Here is a 21,494-nt window from a genome sequence, read left to right as displayed (position 1 = left end):
GGAATGCCAGTTTTTGGGTGAGGTGGGGGATTGCTCAGCCTTGGCGGAGGTCTGCGCTCTCTGAGTGCCACTGTTGTTGTTGTTTTTCATATTTTTAATTGAAGCACTATCTTGGCTCCTATGAAAGAAGAAACTAATTGACCGCCATGTATTTGCGTTTGTGCGAATACAAATCTCCTCTAGTCCAAAAGGCCATGGAAATAAATCTGTGTGAATAAGGTTTACTTGCGTCATCACGTGGAGTGCAGGATATATCTGTCGTATATCTGCAAATAACAAAGTACAGTAGCTGCAGTTTGCAGGCTTCTCTTCTCATGGGGTCACTGAGTCTTATAACATGTTACAAGGTTAAAAAAGTGATTTACCAACATTTACGTGAGCCTTATATTTACATTTTTATCTACTGTGGGTTTTTCATGAAAAACCATGTTCCATGTTTGTTGTCATCTATGAAAACTTGACCGTGAGCCTGGTGCCACTGCTGCCGCTGGTTTAAAGGGCTACAACACAGAGGATGGTGGAAGGAAATGAGGGAGGAACATAACGTACAGTACGTCAGCAGGTGGAGCGATGGACTTATTGAAATCATGATGTCGTCAGTACACAGTTTGTGCCTCCGCCTGCCACAGAGCTCGCCATTTCCGTTTTTGTGTTTTAGCCACATTCAGCTAAATGACAATACATCCCAGCACAGACGTCGGAGTGACACAGTCGCTAAATCCCCTCAAATCCAACTGAAGAGCGTTACCACAAAAAAAAGAAGGGATTATTCTTTTTATTAAGTTCACTTTTTATTGTTCAGCTACAGTGACACAGATAAAAACACCTTGTTGATTTAAATCTAATGTATAGGTTTGGTATTCTAAATACCAATAGTTCAATGTGGAAGGCACTTTAACAGTTGTGATTCCGGGGCAGTTTCCAGGTTGGAATGTAAAACGATATCAGGCACAGAGTCTTGTTTGGTTTCTAAAGGTTTATGAATTGATGACAATGATCAGTTGGGTTGAAATGCCACTGCTTTTCTGGTTTTTTTTTGGCACTAAGGAAGTTCATCAATGTGAACACAGGGTCTCTTGGCTCAGGCAGACATCTACAGTATACTTTTAATTCTTAGTGGAGTATCTCGATTTCTCAAGACATTAAACAGGGCTCGAATATTTGGCCCATGGCGCTGGGCAGTTTATTCTTTCTCCCAAATATTTGTACATGATGATATTTGGTAAAAAACCATAATGGCATGAAATCGTACTTTTTACCACGGGGTTATGTCATGTTTAGGTTGCGACCTGTGAAGGACAAGGTCGAATAGGAGTGGTCGAGGGCAGTGACACATTTGCTAACTGTATTATCACATTTGATGTCTTCGGTGTGTTCTAAAGGGGATCAATGCTTTATTTCAGCAAAGTTATTCATGTAGTTCAGGACAATCCTTTCCAAAGTGGCAGACCATAATAAGAAGAAATGCTGTTATAGTTGCCAGAGTTACCTGTTCGTTCTCTGTGAGCACACACAAGCAATTGTCAATTGTCCCAAAACCCAGAAATAAAAAGTATGAAATATTTATGTACGTTTTGTTCCCCTTTACCTTTACTAATAGAACCTTGAAGGAGTGGGGCTTGGCAGCTCTATGCTTGGGCGAGGGCTTGTTTGAGGTCTCGGAGCAACATGGACGCCATGACGCTCTTTTCCGTGTTGATGGTAAGCAGGGCAGATGAGGACTCCTTCATCTCCAGCGACACCAAGACTAGGGCTCCACTGCTGACCGTCCTCCCGGCAAACCTGCAGGGATGAGATCACACGGGTCAGCTTCATCAGATTCCGGGACACACCCACATCGACCTGCACTGAGGTTTGGCCTTATGGCAGTTTAAATTTCTTGGAACAATTTCTGGCCAAAGAAATAATCCCTACAAAAATGTTCTGGAATTTACCTAAAATCACAGGGACAGAGGGATCCAATGTGGTGAGCCTCAGACAAAATTCCATTCACCTTCATTGTACTTGGGGATAAATCTCAGGGAGAGATATATTTAAAACTATGGCGAAATATCTGATCTGGTATGATTCTTTACCACTAAGCGTAATTAAAAAAAATATTTTTCCATCAAGATGTCAGCAACATTTTAGGTGAATTATTATTTTTCTTTTTTCTTTTCTTTTTAAATGTCTTCAAAAAATAAATCTTGAAAAAAAAGGTGCACGTCCATCACCCTGGCTGAAGCAGGCAAATAGGTGTCATGGAAATGGAAAAGCACATTTCAGCAATTTATCATTAGTGGACAGAATGATTGTTACAGCTGGTGTCAGGTATCTGATGCTATTTAAGAAATAAAAAACTCTCTAGCAGAATGAGACTACTTTGTACATTGATTGTCATTATTTCTATTAAATATTTATCATATTCTGTTTATAATCTTGTTATACAGAAAATGTGCTTTAATTACCACTGCCTGAACCGCTGTATCAGTGATAGATTCTACCAAAATGTCTGCTTTCACATAATTCTCATAAAACACTGATGTGAAACATGAGGCAGCTCAGAAATAACATAGACCTATATGCACTTAACTCACGTTTCTCACCTACACCCATTAATCCTCACATTAGAAAATTGTCTAACACCTCACACCTTGTAATTACCCTAAATTAGCAATTGAGACAAAGAAGGAAAGTGATGTGACAGGAAATATAGAGAGCGGAGCCACCGACAGTCTATTATTCCAACTGACTAAAGAGCCATTAGGGCTGAGACACGCCCTTCATGCCAGTCAATCACAGTTTAGCCTGTTTTTATGGACTGTGGGTGTCTATGAGTGTGTGGGAGCCTTGGGATGGGGGATGCCCCGTCCCACCAGCTCCCTCTGGGCCATCGAATCCCCCTTGTTTCCATGGATACCGTCCCTCCGGACCAGGGGCAAATCTGGGCGCACATGGTCCCCATTGAGAGTGCTAACAAGAGGCAGACAGGGGCTATGACCCACTGTGACCCTCTTTGAGGGTGACAGAGCTGAGCTGGGCCCCCTCTCCCATCCTTTGCGTCTTGGAGCCTCACGTGGCTAACTCCCGGCCATCTGCCTCCATTTAGCACTACATCCCGGCAACAAAGACCCCCCGCGGTAGCCTGCTTAGGCCTGACAAACAGGCCACAAAGAGCCCCACTTAGGCCTGACTAAAACTGGTGAAGAGGCCCCACAGGACGGGCCTGTGGACAGGCGCTGTCACAAGAGCCCAACAACCCTGTGCTGCACAGCGGGAGCAACTAGCACGTCCACCAATTAACACACACACACACGTTAAAGATGGGGGGGGGGGTGTACATGCATACACAATGAATCGGTGCTGGCTCACAAACCCAGTGTGTCTGGGTGCGTCTCACGGGACCTGCTAAATTACCATCAACAGAGGGAAGGGAGTTTATCAGGGAGCTCTCAGGGAGGCGAGAGAGAGTCCTCCTCTGGCTTAATTAAAATATTAGCCACTTCAGCAGGAAACACAAGCCATTCTAGAAGAGGATTAATTTCTCTTAGAAAAAACACAAACTCTTTGCTCTGCTCACGCTCCTTTAAATTATTCAGGGGTTGTGTATTATTCCAAATTGCTAACTGTAGAAATCCAGGATGTGCCTGCTGTTGTGCCGGGGCACAGCCAAAATGAAGCCCTACCTATTTTTCCTGTCTCTGTTTATGTGCTGTTGAACACGCAATCATAAACGTGGCCCGTGTCTCTTGTCCAGCTCCCTCGGCCCTCCCCTTGCCCCCCTCTGTCAACAACTTAAGGTGTCTATGTGGTCCCTGTGGCTTTGCTAATGGATTTAGGATATAAATCTATCATTTACACAGCCAGTTAACACTACCCCGAGGCTGCTTTCAGTTCGTCTCAGGAGACGCTGCCGTGGGCTTTTGTTCATGTGATGGAATAAGAGTGAGTCAGAGAAACAGGAACGTGTTTTGATTGTGTTTGATATCCGAGCGGGGTTTTTTTTTTTTTTCTTCCTTCTTTTGCTGTTCGTGCGCGACCAGATGCAAAGACCAGCTGCAAATCACATCCAGGTCTAACACAACATCAGTGCATTTTTAAGGACTAGATGGGAAAGATTAAGGACAAGCGGGGGCCTTAAACGGGTCATTGGTATTCTCCCGCACTCTTCACATACTGGGCTAAACACTGGATTAATTGCAGTGTATGGAAAGAAAAGAAAAGCATAACCCCTGGACTTAGAGCAGGCGGATTGGCATCGATCGGCAGGGCTGCGGTTAAGCATCACTCTCCAATTATCTGTGATTCTCCTCAGTGAGGCGAGCCTGTGTGTGCCATCTGCCTCCCCTCCACCCTGCCACTGCAAACACAAAGTGGGCTTCACCTTTGCGTTCACCCTCACACAGATAAGACATGGGCCGCTGAGGTTTCGGCTCAGCTACAGAGAATGCGGGACTTAACCCACAGCACTGCACACGAACACCCCCCCCCCCCCCCCCCCGGCATCACGAGTAAACGTTCACCCATGTTCTATTGTTTCGCTGGAAACGATCAAACCGCTTCATGTTTTCACTGAAATCGGAAAAGCTGAGACTGCGCGATGACGGCTGCAGCAGGGTGCAGTTGTTCCATCCTTGTTCTCGGCCAGATGGACAAGTGGAAGAGTGTCCTTCAACTGACTGGTCAGCGAGGCCAGAGCGAGGCCAGAGCGGAGCCGAACACATGCAAGCGGGCTCAGACCAGGCAGATGGCCAGAGCCATTAGCCCCAATTAGAAGCAGGAACCCTTCACACATCTCCGGAGCTCGGCCCATACGGATATACACACCACAGGGCCGCACTCGAAGGGCGGGCGGACGTGAACGGTATGAAAGGACACACGGACGACAGAGGCTGAAGAAGAAAGGGGACATGATGGGAAGAGGAGATGAGAATTTAACTCAAGTGCTTCAGGAAAAACGCGTGTAACTGAGATACACGTGTTAATGTGACTGCACATTGCATCTTCATTGTTGTCTGAAAATAACGCACATTACATCCGTTTCATGGTGCATTTCATATAATCTGAAGATGGATCATATGCCACAGTGTCTGCGAAGCAATATCCGATGGGAGAGACCAGACATTTAATTAGTTTGCTCATGAATGACAGTCAATTAAATTTGAAATAGGAATACAAATTTGACTTAGACACAGACAGAGGGGAAAATTCACAATGTAAAAAAACCCCAAAACATAATTTGATTATATCAAAATGTAAAGTAAAGGGAAAGTATAGCTTATAAATCGAGGGGTTCAGTGTTTTTTTTTTTTTAAATTAGGCTCTAACCAGAGGGATTGGCAATGCATGCAAAATTCGATCAAATTTGCTTTCAAACGGACTGAAAAATAGAGCACATTTATTCTATTCCGCCTGTTTAGACATAAACAAGAACAGCGTTGTCTACATTTGCTTTCCTGCTTGATTTATTGCCATCCTCCTTTCCAGCAATCAATTTCGGTGTTTCTGTGGCGTCCCCCCCTCCGCTCGCACTCGACGCCTGTTAAGGGAAAAGCAGTGCTGCGCCCTGCTGATAAACAAGGGGAGTGCAGTGGTGCAGGGGGGGTGGGGGGTGGGGGGCAGGCTTTTGCTCTGTTTAACCAAACCTGTGTCGGAATACATTGCTGCAGCCTATGACATAAAGTAACGGTGGTCAGTTTAAAGCACACATAATACGCATCATGAACTTTATCCTTTTTTTAGGCTTCATACTGAAACACCATCCATTATTTCTGCATTAAACCCAAACCCCCACGCCTCCGAGGGCACGGCCCCCACTCTGGGGGGACTGGACGGAGGTCACCCCGCGTCACGTTTAATGACGAGTGACCTCCACAATAAGCTATCAGTGGGTGTATCCGATCAGATCGATCACTCTGCTCAGCACAAGTGTGTGCAGCAGCAATACGCAACAGACACCATGATGGAAATTATTACAGGTGCTGAAAGGACTAGTTTGTTTTTTCCATTGTCGATTGATAGATAAACAAATAAAGTCGATAAATCAACGACCATTCTGATAATTGATTAATCTTTTGAATTATCATCAGTCTATATTATTATCATTATTAAGCAGAAAAATCCCTGGATCAAGTTTTTCATATGTAACTATTTGTCACTATTCTATACTCTATTTGAATTTATTTAAAAGAGCATACGTTTGCTTTTAAAACGACTCATCTATAAGCAAAATTGTTGCAGATCAGTCTATTCCGCTTATCAACGATGCAGCTCTAATCAAAACAAAACTATAATTGTGTCAGTAAATTCTTCGATCACCTTGAATCAAATATCCAGAGCCTATTGGCACCAAATGAAATCAACAGATGGACAAGATGTAGAGGAACTTGAAAAACGATCTGGACAAATGAAACACACAAAAGGGCACACTACCCTGCTTTCTTTGCTTTCACCTCTCAATGGCGAGACTGTCAAAACCTGCCACTTCCGCCTGAGGAGACAAACACTGAACAATGTGTTGGTGAAGAACTGCATCATTTCCAATAAATGGCATGGACACCACCACACAATATGAGAGCGCGTGTTTATTATTATCAAAAGACTATAGGGTAACATTGGGAGCCTGTCGTCCTCTTTAGCCGTCACAGAGGCAGTAGAGAGATTGATGGCCTGGAGTCATTTGAGTTATTGGTTATTCTGAATGAAGTATGGGCTTATTGGATGCCAGCCGCTCCCACTGGCTAACATTGATCTCCACTCTTTCCGCTCTCTGTGCCCTTTTGCTAGGGTCTCCTTAGTTTTTTTTTCCCCACCCAACCTGACTTCCTCGTTGTCCCAGTCTCCTACATCCTCTATTGCAGCCCAAATCTATACAGAAATGATCACCAAAGACGGGGGGGGCGAGAGACGAGCAGGAGGAGGACAGATCATGGTGCAGAAGGATGGAGTGAAAGACAAAGAGGAAGTGAAAGAGAGACAGCGGCGCGGAGGGAGAGACAGATGGGGGGTGGGGGGGGGTGCAGGGATGAAGTTAGAGAGAGAGACAGAGCAGGAAACAGAGGGAGAGAGGGAGGTGTAATTATCTATCAGGTGTTCGGGTGTGCGTGACAGAGGAGGAAGCTCATTAGCACACTCTGTGTACACCAATTACACAGCCAGGCTTCTCAGGGCATTCCCCCGGCGTGTGTGTGTGCGTGTGTGTGTGCGTTGTGTGTGTGTGTGTGTGTGTGTGTGTGTGTGTTCATGTGTGAGGGTGAGCAGGAGCACAGGCACTTCACACTCTCCGATACCTGCAACTCCAAATATAACACAATTATGACTGGCACATGTACCCAGGCACATTCATCTTAGTCAACATATAAAACCGTTTGCGACTCACAGAATAGTGTGATTTTTGTTGTTACCATCATTTCTGATATAAGCATTTTATATCATACACAAAGTCACTATCGGGTTGAGTAAGTGTTTTTGCATGCAAGAAAATGCATGGTCTCTCATGAAAGTGAGATCCCAACAGGACTCAAGAGATTCAATAAAAGTAGAATATATTTAAACGTTTACTTGACACAGTGACACGTCCCACATTATTAGAGTATTACAGTGACTTATCACAGACAAAATGAGCTGGGTAACAAAGAGTGCCTGAACGCGATTGTCACACTACATCACACGCACCACAGTCTTGAACCTGAATTGAACCGGAAAATAAAACCAACCTTGAGCCTGAACTGACTTTGGGGATTCAAAACAGGTTCAACTCATCACATGAGAAAAGTTCTAGTTTTAAAGGAACAGTTTATGAATTTGGAAAATGTGCTTCGTTAATTTTTGGAGGAGAGTTAAACGAGAAGATTGATACCACCACATATCTGTATCTTGGGCTAAAGGCAGAAGTTGGCTTAGTTTAGTAACCAGTACAAACTCCAGTAATTTAATACCCCCAGCCAATACATAAACCGCTGTGAAACAGAAAATTGTTGTCTTCACAATGCCTTTTTGATGTTTTTCAAGTGAAGTCTTTCAAGTCTATAGGCTGAAATGTTCTGTTTGTTAACAAATAGACAGAACAGTATCAAGCTTCTTTTCTAAGTCTCCACTATAAAGCAACAATACATATATTTACCAAAATGTCATACTGTTCTATTAAAGTTGTATGTTGTTGTTTTTTTTTTTTAAATTTTGGTCAAATCTCACAGGACAACATGAGACAATATTTACAACATAGCCTGGTAGGCAAGACTATAAAGCTCCCAGAACTATAAATAGATAGCAAATTAATAATGATCATAACTATTTGATATTGAGGAAAAGGTCTATATGCAAAATTGTAAATAAAGCCTGACCAAACCATGGCAGATACCAAAACCAATACCTGAGAGTTTTAGAAATCCAATAGGAATATGTCAACAACATTCTTTCTTAAAACTGAACACATCCAGATAAACAAGAATTTTAGATTTAGTGATCAAACATTTGTGACTAAGTTGCAGTATGTACTGAGGCATTTTACAGACGACATATTCACTTTGTCAGTTCCCTCGAGTGGAAAAACTGTGATAGTGACACTGTTTCAAAATAACCTAAAATACACCATTTTCTTGGCCAGATCTATAACTAAATAAGTCAAACACAAGCAGCACATTTAAAAAAACATATAAAACAAGCAGCATGACTACTGCATGGCAACAATAATGATTAAATATGTGACCTGAATGTGCTGAAAACCACCCGAACTAATGAACAATAATAAACATTTTACCAGTCGGAGAAACAAGCTGAAGGCAGTTTAAGTGGGTTGACTGGATGAATATATAACAGAGCTCCAGCATTTGAAACATGAGTTTCTAAACCAAATTTTACCGTCATTGACTGTGAAATCCTCCCTACTTTCTTCATTGACCTACAAGTGTACCTTTCCAATAGAAATTGTAAACAGCTGCCTTGAAAACTCAAAAAAACAACAACACACAATTAAGTCCCCATGACAGAAAATATTACATTTCTGAACATCTCACCTGTGGATGTTGTTCTGGGTGGACGAAACCACTCCTACATTTGCCACAGACAGGACCTGCTTGCTGATGGCCTGGCTGGAGGTATTTGCTGTTGCCATGGCGATGGTTTCTGAGGTCTCATTCATGCCCAGGAGCTTACCTGAGGAGATGCAAAACGTTTAGCTGCAGAAACAGGAACCTACACAAACAGAAGCTTATTTCTGTTACCACAATAAATTCAACATATTTGTCCAGTTTAATACAAGACCAAATGTATGACTGTATGTTTATTTCAGCATGAATAAAATTACAACTCCACAGTCAGCTAAACATCCATTAACTTCCTGTACAAAGAGTATTTTTGGGTCTTGTTTCTGGGCTGACACGGATGAAACATGATAAAATAGAGTTTGATTATTACTAAACAAAACAGTGCATCTATCAATAATGCAAAATAGAGTTGGGAAAAAAACATACTGAAGGAAAAGGACCAGTTCATGTGCTGTAAGTAATGAGCAAGGATTTTAGGGGTAAAAAAGAGTAGCCCTAAATTTGCACAATTTCGGTAGATATTAAAGGGGCAGGAACCCATTTAGGAGAAATCTAGTTTCTCTCTTTGTTGCTGTTGTAATTTTCTGCTCTGGCCGGGCCGCGCACTCGGGATCTCGGGAATGAGAGACCGACGCACAGACCGCTAGGCCAAAACTGCGACGTTGCAGCGCCACCCGCCAACACGGCTCTCAAGGTGTCGACAAGTCATGTTTAGAAACTCCACTCGCACTGTTGTGTGGTGCAGCCTGCACCCTTTCTTTTGTTTTCGAAAATGCAGAGCCTGGGTTGAGCCGAAAACCCAGATTTTTTTTTCCCGTGAGCACACAGAACCAACAGCTAGCGGACGGTGAGGAAATATTTGCTGATTTATACAAAACGTGTTTTGCTTTAGCATCGCTTACTGCCCCTTTAAAGGCAATTATGATGAAAACCTGTTAACTTAAAGAATTATCTCCACTCAATTGGTATAAAGCAGCAACTTGCTCAAGAGAGAAGGGTCCGGCAAAGCAAGTTGTTCTTCTTTGTTCAATCCGCCTCTTTTTAAGCAGAGCTCAAAACAACTTGACAGCGAATGAAGATGAATCAAGGCAGACGCAGCATTCAGAAGGCACTTTAAGAGCGCAATGATGGCAAAGATATGAGGAGGCTCTCAGCTCTCAATGGCCACCACAGTGCGGAGCTCTGCAGGTGCGTGTGCTTTGTATGTCTGTGCAAAATATCACTAAGTGCTTCGTAAGAGGCAACTCATGTTGCCTTGATGACCAGGGTGAGGAAATGTTTATTAGAGCCTTACTAAGATTTGAGTTTTATTACTTTATAGAAATCGTTCATGAATACCGCAGACAATAAAGAAGAAAAACACAGACTCTCTAAATTTTCATTTTAAAAGGAGATTGCTATTAGGTCTGAAAAAAATGTATTTTAGATGTGTAACAATTCAATGACCTTTAGGTAATAGGTCTGGTGATGTGATATATGTTTCTAATCATGAGAAATTAAAGACTAAAACCAACAATGAATTGATCACTCAAAAAAGTATGGTCAGTGTATCAATTGCCTGATTAAGTTCTGTGTGCCATAAATCTCCATTGTTGTTCCGAACACTCAAAACAGCAATACAGACACACAGTGTGACACTTTCCTCAATTACTAGAGCTACACCAATTAATCCACCAAGACAAATTTATTGGCTGATATAAGGTCATTGCAGATTTCAGAATCGTGTACATGTGGGCTGATGACAAGAAACCGCAGCTCAGAAACGCCAATGCAGGTTTCTACCATTGAGCAGTGAAAATTCCATTTTCTTGCTATTAAATGGCCATGTGTATATTCATGATGGAATGAACGGGTCAGAGCAGGCTCTGTGACTTTGAATTGGTAGAACAACAACTCAGGTTTAAATGTTGGGATAATTATGATGATCTCTAACCACAGGGAATCTCAACTCACCTTGCTCCTTGGAGAAGTCCTGCTCGGTCATGGTAATGGGCATAAATAGCTCTCCTACGGCAGGCTGGATGGACACACTGAACTGGTCGTCCTTGGTGCTGAGGGAGAAAAAAAGAGTTTATTACAACAATAATTTACTTATAGCATACCACACATTTTCAGTTAGTTTGGCCCATGCAGGCACAGGAAGTCTGTTTAGGCTTCAGAGCTCAGCAGGATTCTTGTAAATTACGACTTGTTCTTCAGCCGTGTATTTCAAATTAATTTTAATCTGAATGAATGGAGAACGACAAGCTTCATATAGTGTGTGTGTATTTATGCTTTGTTTGTGTATTAAATGTTTCTCTTCTGATTGCTTTGCACACCATGCTCTGTGAAAGGCATTTTGGGCCGGATTGATTCCCCCATCCCGAACAGATTTTCTGATAAGGTTATTGATCGGCTGAGCAGCGGTGCCAATAACATTCTGCAGGTTGATTTGGGCTGGGGCTGATTACTGCAGGAATAATTGTTATCCCAGTGAACCAGGGATCAATTGTGGCTGATGTCTCACCTGGGAGTGCTGGTACATAGCAGGTAGGAAAAGGAGAATTAACAAAGAGCAGATGAGAGAAAGGGGGGAAAGGGAAAAGAGGATGCAAAGACTAAAGAGAAGAGAAAATATGATGGTGAATCTGGAGACAGAATGAGATTTGTCGCAGGGAATATGTAGAGAAAAAGATGTACACCAGTCTGAGAGGAAAAAAATACACCTGACTTGATATGAATGGATGTCACGTTGTCTTACCACAACTGGAAGTTGGCTGCTTGTGTCGAGTCGCTGAAGTCAATACCCATGGAAACCGTCACCGAGGCCTCTGGCTCCAGCCGCTCTGAGAATGGAAAAGAGAGGAGGAAAAGACGAAAGGAGAAAAGGAAGAGTGAGTGACAAGGGCACAGTGTGCATCGTGGGGAGGGAGGAGGAGGAGGTGGTGGAGGTGGAGGGAGGGGAGGGTGGGCAGCAGCAGAGTGGAACAGACAGGCATCCACACCACTTGTGTTTTCTACTTCACAAAGCAAGGCCACCGTGTGTGAGAAATCTATCCTTCAATCTCATTCCCCACACCTCTTGCTTCGGAGGGGAACACATGAAGGACTAGCATTTTTCCAAAACAACCGACTGCCTTGTCAAAGAGGGCATCAGCATCAAGAGAGATGGGGTATAGGAGATAGACGGGGTGGGGGGCGAAACGCAAGTTGGAAAGAGTGTTAAGTAAAGCCAAAAAACGCTGAAGAGAGAGTCCGGACAGCTGAATGCCCGGGGAGGAGGAGGAGGAGGAGGAGGAGGAGGGGGAGGGGGAGGGTTAAGGATGAGAAGAACACAGACATACAGAAACATCCTCCTCGCTCCCCCAGTCGGCGTGTGTTTCTCTCTCCGTGGAGCAGGGCTACTTTACTGTATAACTCTTTCTACAGCCAGAGCAGAGGCTCCAGAGGAAACCGTCTGAAAACAGAGCCATCATGGACTCCATTCCAGTCCAGCCTTCACAGCTTCTCTAACAGACTTTATGGGGTTTTACCGTCTTTGTCAAGATGAACAAATTCGAATTGCCATCTTGAAGTCTTAAGTACTTTATGAATAAATCCGAACAATGTCATTGAAGGTGTGAGGATTCAACAAGTGGCTGAAGACTCATATTCAAACTGCAAAGTAACAATCATCTGTTTTTTCGCCGTTTGAATGTTTGTTCTACGTAGTAACATACAAACCCACTCTGTGGCACATGCAGGTCTGCATGGTCTTATGCTCTGCTTCAGAAAGATTTTTCAGAAACTAAAATGTCATCACTTATCACAGCTTCGTGTGATGTGGTTTAAGATATTTGGGAATACTGCAACAGCAGTGTCTCAAGAAAAACAAGCAGTCGGCCAATCAGACTTTGAAATGTTTATCCAGATTATCTACATCACTAAAATGTCTGTAATAATCCCTCATTACACAGTGTGTGCACAACCTCTCCAAGTATGGTACATCTAAATTGAAGGATGAAGTCAAGCACGTCAACTGTGATGGACGTTTACAACAGATCATTTTTAACGACTCATTTTTAACGACGATAATGTTTGCAGCCTGTGTCATAATACTGACTGCTCATGTCTCTTTCTGTCAGTCTTCTTGTAACGTCACCATGATTTCTTTATTATTACGGAAGAGATATGATGATATTTTGGTGTATAAGTATTAAAGGCAGATGACTTGTTAGTTACTAGCTGTTACAGATTAGTTAATTTGTTAATTGATGTACTAGGACAAAAACGGTGCGCAAATCACAAATACTAACTCACCTAAACAGTTAAATTACAGGTTTGATAACAATTCACTCGGAGACTTGCAGCAATGGAAAATACAGCACCTCGTACATGCACCGTGCAATATTTCTTATTAAGTACAAACCCTGCCGTGTGTTATCCCTTATCTAACAATGTAAAGCTTTGTCTGTATTCATCGTCTGCAACTTCTCCAAATCAACTCCGGCCGCCCGCTCACAGTAGCCAAGCTCGATCGATTCAAATTAGCCACTGTTTGGCTGCTTGAGTTCCTTCAATCCCCAATCAATCGCCTGCAATTGACAGTTTTAATGTGCTCCACCACCCACTGCTTCTGTGTGTGTGTGTGTGTGTGTGTGTGTGTGTGTGTGTGTGTGTGTGTGTGTGTGCGCGCGCATGAAAAAAGAAAATCTTGAGGGAGCACTGTTCTCAGTTCTATATTATACTCAGCGTAATGATCATACAACAGCGTGACAAGAAATATGGAGATTGTGTGTGTCTGTCGCTCCTGATCGATACTAACGAACAGGGATTAGCGGGATAAGGATAGGGCTATTTGCTGGGCTGACAGCAATCAGCTCTATAGGTTTTTGATATCATAATGATCATTTAATGAATGTCTGAGAAAACAATCATAGTGAAGGTAGAGCTCCATTCCGAAGGACAGGGAATAACATCCGATTTTGTTCAGATTGAAATAAATGTGGTATTGGAGGGAAGCAAATGTGTAATATGACAACTTTAATCTGAAAAATACTAAACTGAGGTCACACTGAAGTTAGACCCAACGTGTGTGAGGACTGACAGCAAGTTAGTGATAACAGGCCAGCAGCTTTTTCCATATAATAAAGAGAAAAAAATAGACGAAGCTCTACAGCCACATACTGCACAAAAAACACACCTACCATATATTGCTAGCATGATAACGCAGATATTGATATAATAAAAGATCAAATATCACCCCTAGATTCACTTTGGATGATACTCATTTTAATTCAATTTTTTTTTATTATTCCAAATAAAGGAGTAATGTGGGGTATTACTTGGTGATATGCTGATATGCTGTTGATACGAGGGAAACTATCCCTTTAAGAAGGATAGGCTGGTGATATTAAAAACACTTATGTTAATGGCAATAAACCCCCATACAAAAAATAAAGAAAAAGAAAAATCAACACCTCGTCTGTGGTTTTCAGGCCCAAGCTTATTTGTTCCTACTAATGATGTCAATCTTTATATACGAACATATACGTTTATGCTTTAAAAAAAAAAGAAGCTTCATATTTAACTGAAATTAACACCAATTAGTATTAGAGATATAAGTAGATACTGCATTAGTAGTATGTGTTTTCATTGGATTTGTTGACAATACGAAAAGATGAAGAAGAATATAGACTATCATGAACCTATTCCTTTAATATTTCATATAATGGCAATGTTAAAAAAAATCATTGAGCATGATTTATTTGTAGCAATGTTGGATTTTAGCAATAAAAACATAGTGTACAGTATAAATATATATAATAACAATATTTCCAGACATGGAAATACAACTGAAAATACTGCAAAAGAAGATTTTATTCATATTACACATTTCTAGAGGGAAGCACAAGATTCAAGGAGGTCATATTCACCATCTCCTTGGATTATGAGCAAGTGAATTTGCTGAAAACACAGAGAAACTTTTGTACTTAATTGTTTTCTAGTGAGTGGGGAAATTCAGCTGTGTGGCACCTGTACTCACCGATGGTGTTAAAGCAGTGGAGGTTCAGGCTCGCGGGGTTTCGGTCTCCTATATGGATCTCCTCCAAGCTGTGGTCCGAGCTGTTGGTCAGCACGACCTGCACCGCCACCATACTGGGCTGGTACAGACACGGCTGCCTCGGGAAGTGGTACTTGGCAGAGAGACCTTTTCCCGTCATATGGTGGAGCAGCTCGTAGGTTTTCACGGGGCCGAAAGATGGAGTGGTGACCTAAAAGTACATATGAGAGACAGGGGAGTGTGATTTTGTGCGGTATTTGCGCAATCAAACATTGCAGAGTTGAACTTCTTGAATATGAGAGCTATAAAATAAAGAGCTGGATTGATCTGTGAGCCACAAACCAGTGTTGACAAAAATAGGCTGAGAGCAAAAGTAGAGAAGGCAGTAAAAAAACAAAACAGTACATGCAAAACATTTCTCAGGAGCTCCCACTCTCCACATCGACACACTACCCGGGGACGCCTTACGCATTACAGCGCAAATGCATCCTCACAAGGGGACAGAATTAATACAAAGCATCTTCGGTCTTTCCATCACAGATATTCATGCAATCCATGTCCAATCAGCAGCCAGAGTGCAGCACTTCTCCGTGGAGTGGGACAGAGAGTTGGCTGATAAACACCACCACCAGCCCTCCCTTCATTAACTCTGTAGGGTACAGTGGAGCCCATTTACGAAATGTCCTAAATCAGCCCAGTTAGATGCAAATGGGCATGATGCTCCGTGAAACCAGGCTGAATAAAAACATCCCCTAATGAATAGAAGCACAAGTGCCTGCATCGGCCAAACCTGCCGCGCGCAGGCCTTTTTAAAGGGGCTTTTACCTTTTCAGAGGCAGGAAATTGCATTACCTTTGAGGAGAGTGGAAGAGAAAAGAGCAGGAGGTGGTGTATTATTTCTCCTAAATATCAGCGTCTCATCACTCAGATGAATCTGAATTTTTTTACACTTGATGGAGGCACCTGTCAGTTTTTGTTAGGAAAGACTGGGTCGGCCCACACAATGCAACGCAACATGTAAATACATATGTCTGGGATTAATTTAAGGCACAAGAAGACACATCAAGAAAAGCCATCACCAAAGCATGTGTAGCGTCTTCCATCTTCAATGAAAGCCAAAGCGGTGCCTCTGTCTTGAGTGACAGCACTAATAAGTATGAAACATCCGAACGGAGAAAGCCGTTTCACACCCTCCATAACACTTAGCACCTAAATCTGTCTAAGTGTTGGCCCTGTGTCTGTGCGTGAATGTACGCACAGACACAGGGCCAACACTTAGACAGATGTAGATCATCCTGGTGCAAATGAGCATGAGTTTAGAAACTAAAAAAAAAAAATTACAAAATAACAAATGACAAATCCTAACCCTCAAAGAAGTAGACAAGTGTAAAAAAGTCGTGAGCAAAAACATTTAGATGAGCCAGTAGTAAGAAAAACAACAGACAGAGGATTAGCTGAAGTGTGTGGACTAATGTGTGTGGAGTTAATTGAATATGACTAAGAATATGACACCAAGAAAACACGGTGAAAACATGCGGCCGTGATGGTACAGCTTGCCGGGTTGAGTGGTGTCAGTGCACATTGTTTTGTTGAAGCTGAATGTATGACCCCGCGTGTTCCGACCCGGGCGAGAAATGTGCGAGGCGTCCTCTCAGACTTGTCATGCGGCGTGCGCGGATGAAAAATCGGTTTGACATACAAGACGAGCTGCGGAGACGAGGTTCCAGCCTGCTCACTTCAGAGGGCGACAGTCGAGCTGAAATCAAACTCTCGCCATCACTGTACTGTAGCAGCAAGAGACGAACAAGGCAACAGGTTTATTCTGAGTCATGTGATGTAAAAGATCTAAAAGATCAGATAACCGCTATGATAAATCATGAAACCGTTTCACCACCATTGAGGCTGTCCGATCAGATGAGAGTCTTCTTTAATGTTATCATTATTACATCAAATATTACTGTTCTTATCGTAAAATCAGGGAAGCTTACTTATTTTAGAGATGATGTAGGTTAAATTCTTGTGTAGCTATTCATGTCAATGGATGAAGTTATCTAACATATTCTTTCTATTTACTGCAGCCAAGAGGTTCATTTTATTTACAATAACTCTTGTGGGGGGGGGGTGGGGGGGCTGAACCCAAGGAAGAACCAATTACAATTTGGAGTAGTTCTGGATAAATAGGCGTATTTTACATCAGATACTGAATAAACCCTGATCCACAACATTATCTCTTCATCCCCTTGACAGACTCGCAGCGTCTCTTGTGCGCAGACCCGCACAAGTGCCTGTAAGGAGGTCAAACAAACATTTGTTTCCGTGCTGCAACGCCACTGCGTCCTCGCCAGCGCCCGTCACGCTGCCGCCGGTCTGCAAATTTATTGGGCCACTTTTGTGGATGTGTCAGAGCAGTCGGTGTCGATAAAGCTGGCCGTAATGTTTGCCACCCCATCACAACGGAGATTTACCTCCCTGACAGACGCATCCTGCTTCAAGGTCCTGTCTGTCGCCGCGCCCCGAGCAGGCGGTAGCGACAGGATGGGGGGTGGGGGGGGGGGTGCAGGACAGGGCTTCAAACTGCTTATTATCACCAATTTGACATAGTGGACAGTTAAAGCCTGACACAAGTGCCCACACGAGCCCCTTCACCTCCCATCCATTGTTGTCCTATTGCGAAGCATGAGCCCATAACACCTCAAGTGTAAATAAGAGAATAAGAGGGATGTAACCTTGACTTCTCTTGTCAGTCTACCTTTCTGGGGTTTTTTTTTCTTCCTTTAGCTTTGGCTCCCATTCTCCATCCCGGACAGGAAGGAGGGAGGTGACAATGAGGGAGGAAGTTGATTGAGAGGCTCTATTATGCATCAACTTAAAGGAAGCCCCCGTGATGGATGACACAGACACCAGTCACCTTCAGAGCCCGGACGCCACATTCCCCACATCCTCTCTGGCAAATGACCTGAAAATCCCGCTGACATATTCAAAAGGGCTAACCGCAGCCTAGGCAGCCTTGTGCCGTGTGCATAAAGAGGCCAATTTAACAGAACGGGGTGTGGGGAGTACCGAGATGTATGGACATATATTGAAAATCCATTTCTGGTTTTCAGACACCGTCTGTCTCCAACAGCAGGGACAGGATTTCATTATGTTCAACAAGAGCTGTGTGGATTAAGGTAAGGGACATGTGTTTGACTTTAGGGCCTAATTGTTCCCTTCAGTCAGAAGATGACAATTAATTAAGGGGCATCACAAAGACCTTGACGTCAAATTGAATTAAATAAATGTTACTACAGCTATCTAAAACTACTTTAATGTAACAAGAAGTCTCTCCAGCGCATAAAGACAGAGGTTAGTTCATTTACGCTAATTTGTCGGTGAATTAGATGTTCCGAAATGATTAATTTTCAAAATTTTCCATTAAAGAACATTAGCAATAATAGAGGACAGTTATTCAGAAACAGCAGTGTCCTTTGTCTGGCTTTGCAAGTCTTCTTAACAAACTGACAACAGTTTCTTTGTATTATCATGGGAGTCCGTAGAGCAGGAGCTGCAACCACTTTTTATACTTAAGATCAATTAATCTGCTTATTTTCTCAATTGATCATTTGGTCGCTAAAAATATATTAAATAATGAATACTATCGAATAACACCAAAAAAAAATATATATTTATTTTTGAGAAGATAAAACAAGTGCATGTAAAGTGCATATGAATCACAGATTTTTTTATCCTTGTTGTTCTCATGTATCACTATACCAGTCTGTAGTATTTAACTTAATGGGCAAATGATAATAAGTATTTCCATTTTCTTCCACTTTACACCTAGAATATGGCAGATACAACATTTATGAGAAAGGTAATTGTTTGGGAATAATGTTTTTTCTTGAATCTAGAGCAGTTATCTCTTATTCTGTCTTATTTTAAGATTCCTCACACTTATTTCAAAAAAATACTTGAGTGAGTTGATTTTGAGAGAAAACAATAAACTACACTGGCATTTTTTTCACTTACCACATAAAAAAAAGACTATTAGGAGTTGGAGCTTCTTAATAATTACTTAATGTGACAGATAGGCTCAGAAAGAGACAAGAAACATGCATTCACATAGGTTTTAAAACTAGTCACTAAGAAAGAAAGGTTGCAACAGCTGCATTAAAACATAAATATTTCCCAATCTAGCCACTAGCTGTGTAGGCCACAGCACTGACTGGCTATTTCCGTGTGGGCATTTATTCCTATTTAAGAGGCAATCTGTGCAGTTTGAGTGGCAGCGGGAGGTTTGGAGGGCAGGGGCTGGTAGATTCGTGGCGCTGGGGGTCCTTCTGCTGATTCATAATTAGACGTGAACCCAGAGCGCCCACTACGGGGGAGGTCAGAGGGGTGAGGTGGGAGACGAGAGAGTAGGAGGGGGTGCGCTGGCGCCCGCCTGATGGACAGCAAATGAACAAATTATGATGGCCCCCTCTGGGCGTGATGGGGTCAAACACCCTGCGCCCCGCCGCTGACAGTTCAATTTCCCCCCCATCGTAGCCCCATTCGCTGACTGCTAATTATGAATGAAAAGTTATCAGCCTTAGCCACCTCGCGCACACACGGACAACGGTCGGAAGAGGTTTGGGGTGGGGTAGGGTGGGGAGGGTGGGGGATTTAAGAGGCATTTGTGAGAGATCCTAATGTCAAAATGTTATTAGAGGAGTATGCAGAAACTGGGGAGGAGAGGGACGAGACAGAGGAGGAGGTGGGTCAAAGACAGTGACCAGGGTTAATCTAAATGCCTTTGATAACCATGCAGTAATTCTCTAAAAGGGCCAGAGCGCTCAGCTGAGACAGACTCGCTGCCTCTGTGGGCAGATTGCTGAGAAATAGAAATGACACTGGGACCAATGTGCGTGTGAGAGTGTGTGCGCGTGTGTGTGTGCGTGTGTGTGTGTGTGTGTGTGTGTGTGCAGGTGTGAGAGAGAGAGAGAGAGAGAGCGAGAGCCGCTGTATAAGCGTGTGCATGCATTGGGAGGAGGGGCGTGTGTGAATAAAGGTGAGGTTATTTACCCTTGTCTATGAATCGCAATGCCCATCATGTATTTATGCATAGAATTGACTCTAAATCAGATGTTGATGTGCGAAAAGTTCCCTGTTCTAATCTGCATTTCTATTCTCTATTACTCCCTGGCCTTCACCTGCGGGGAGGAGGAGAGCGACTAAAACAACAACTTGGGCTGCATAAACGCTGGCCTGAGAGAAGCTGTCAATCATACTGACTGACAGGCAGGCAGGACCTCAGGATTTAGAGTAACTCAGCACCAGAGCTGGGGCGGTGTGGAGGCCCGTCACACTCGGCGGCAGCAGCTGCACATTCGTCAACATGCAGGCAAACAAAGAAGTAAATAAATACCCAGAAATCAGTCTCCTTTAAAGCATCGCTAACATGAAGTTGTCTAACACCCGACAGAATTGACATGAAATTAGGTTGAAAATTAATCAAAAATAAGACGAACTGAAGAATCAATTTTTTTTTGCTTTTAATCAAGCCTTTACACAATTTTACTCAGTCTTCCACTGCTCATTGATGGATTTTGTTACCTGTCGACACAGCCAAGCCAACTGTTTATGTATCTATGCTAAGATAAGTAAAATGGCTGTATGACCGTGGTATCAATATTCTCATCCAACTCTTGGCATGATGAGAAAAGGTGAATTTCCCATAATGTCGTACTACTGTTTTAATATTGTAACTCTATGACTGCTACATCTACTGAATCTACTCTTCAGATTTGGCACATACTGATGTACGTGTCCAGGTAGTTGATTAATGGACGAGTCTAACAGCCAAAAAGCAATAGCAATTTTGATAATCAATTCATTGTTTGATTGCTTTGTTGTAAATGGAAAATATTTAGGACAAAACTGTGTAGTCTGAGTACTTGTCATTTGTCAATTTTCTGACATTTTAATTGTTAACAATAAATCGATAGTAATCTACAAATTAGCCCATAGTGAAAATAGTTTTGTGACAGTGGTTATTTGTGAACTCCGAACAAACAAGATTCACACCCTCAATATTCTGATTAAAAACCCTTGACCCTTTCTGATTTGCAATCATCAAACAGCAGAGGCACCACAGACCTGAACTGTGAAACATAAAATAGAAACAGCAATGGCAGAAAGAACGGTCTGGACATTTCCCCTCCCAGGGGGGTGGGGATATAAAATACACTGAACGTGCAGAGACGCTCGCATATGAGGCGGAGAGAAAGGAGCCGTCACACTAGGAAAGGTCAACCATCAGATATACACAACACGGAGACACGAGGGACACAACATCTGACAGAGAGAGATGGAGGGTGACAGAGAGGAGAGATGAGAGAGAGAGAGAGAGAGAAAGGGAGGGCAGACTTATCGACGACACAGAAATAGAGTTCAAGGGTGTGGAAGAGCAAAAGAGTGCAAGGGTGTGA

The 21,494-nt window shown here is 42.7% G+C and overlaps 1 protein-coding gene across 3 annotated transcripts in view; it reads right to left on the bottom strand.

Moving 5' to 3' along the window:
• Window positions 1-769: 769 nt before the first annotated feature.
• Window positions 770-21,494, bottom strand: part of ap3b1a (adaptor related protein complex 3 subunit beta 1a) — a 57,649-nt gene continuing 36,924 nt past the window's right edge. For all 3 annotated transcript variants that reach the window (XM_035626103.2, XM_035626104.2, XM_035626105.2), the window contains exons 23-27: window positions 15,028-15,256; window positions 11,764-11,848; window positions 10,977-11,074; window positions 8,994-9,132; window positions 770-1,782 (exon numbers count right to left, since the gene is read on the bottom strand). In XM_035626103.2, the coding sequence (XP_035481996.2) occupies window positions 1,629-1,782; window positions 8,994-9,132; window positions 10,977-11,074; window positions 11,764-11,848; window positions 15,028-15,256 (705 nt within the window). In that variant the 3' untranslated portion in view covers window positions 770-1,628. The remainder of the gene's footprint in view (window positions 1,783-8,993; window positions 9,133-10,976; window positions 11,075-11,763; window positions 11,849-15,027; window positions 15,257-21,494) is intronic.

The sequence above is a fragment of the Scophthalmus maximus genome, chromosome 2 (genome assembly GCF_022379125.1).
Source record: "Scophthalmus maximus strain ysfricsl-2021 chromosome 2, ASM2237912v1, whole genome shotgun sequence".
Taxonomy (NCBI): Eukaryota; Metazoa; Chordata; class Actinopteri; order Pleuronectiformes; family Scophthalmidae; genus Scophthalmus; species Scophthalmus maximus.
This window is presented reverse-complemented; position numbering and strand designations above follow the sequence as displayed.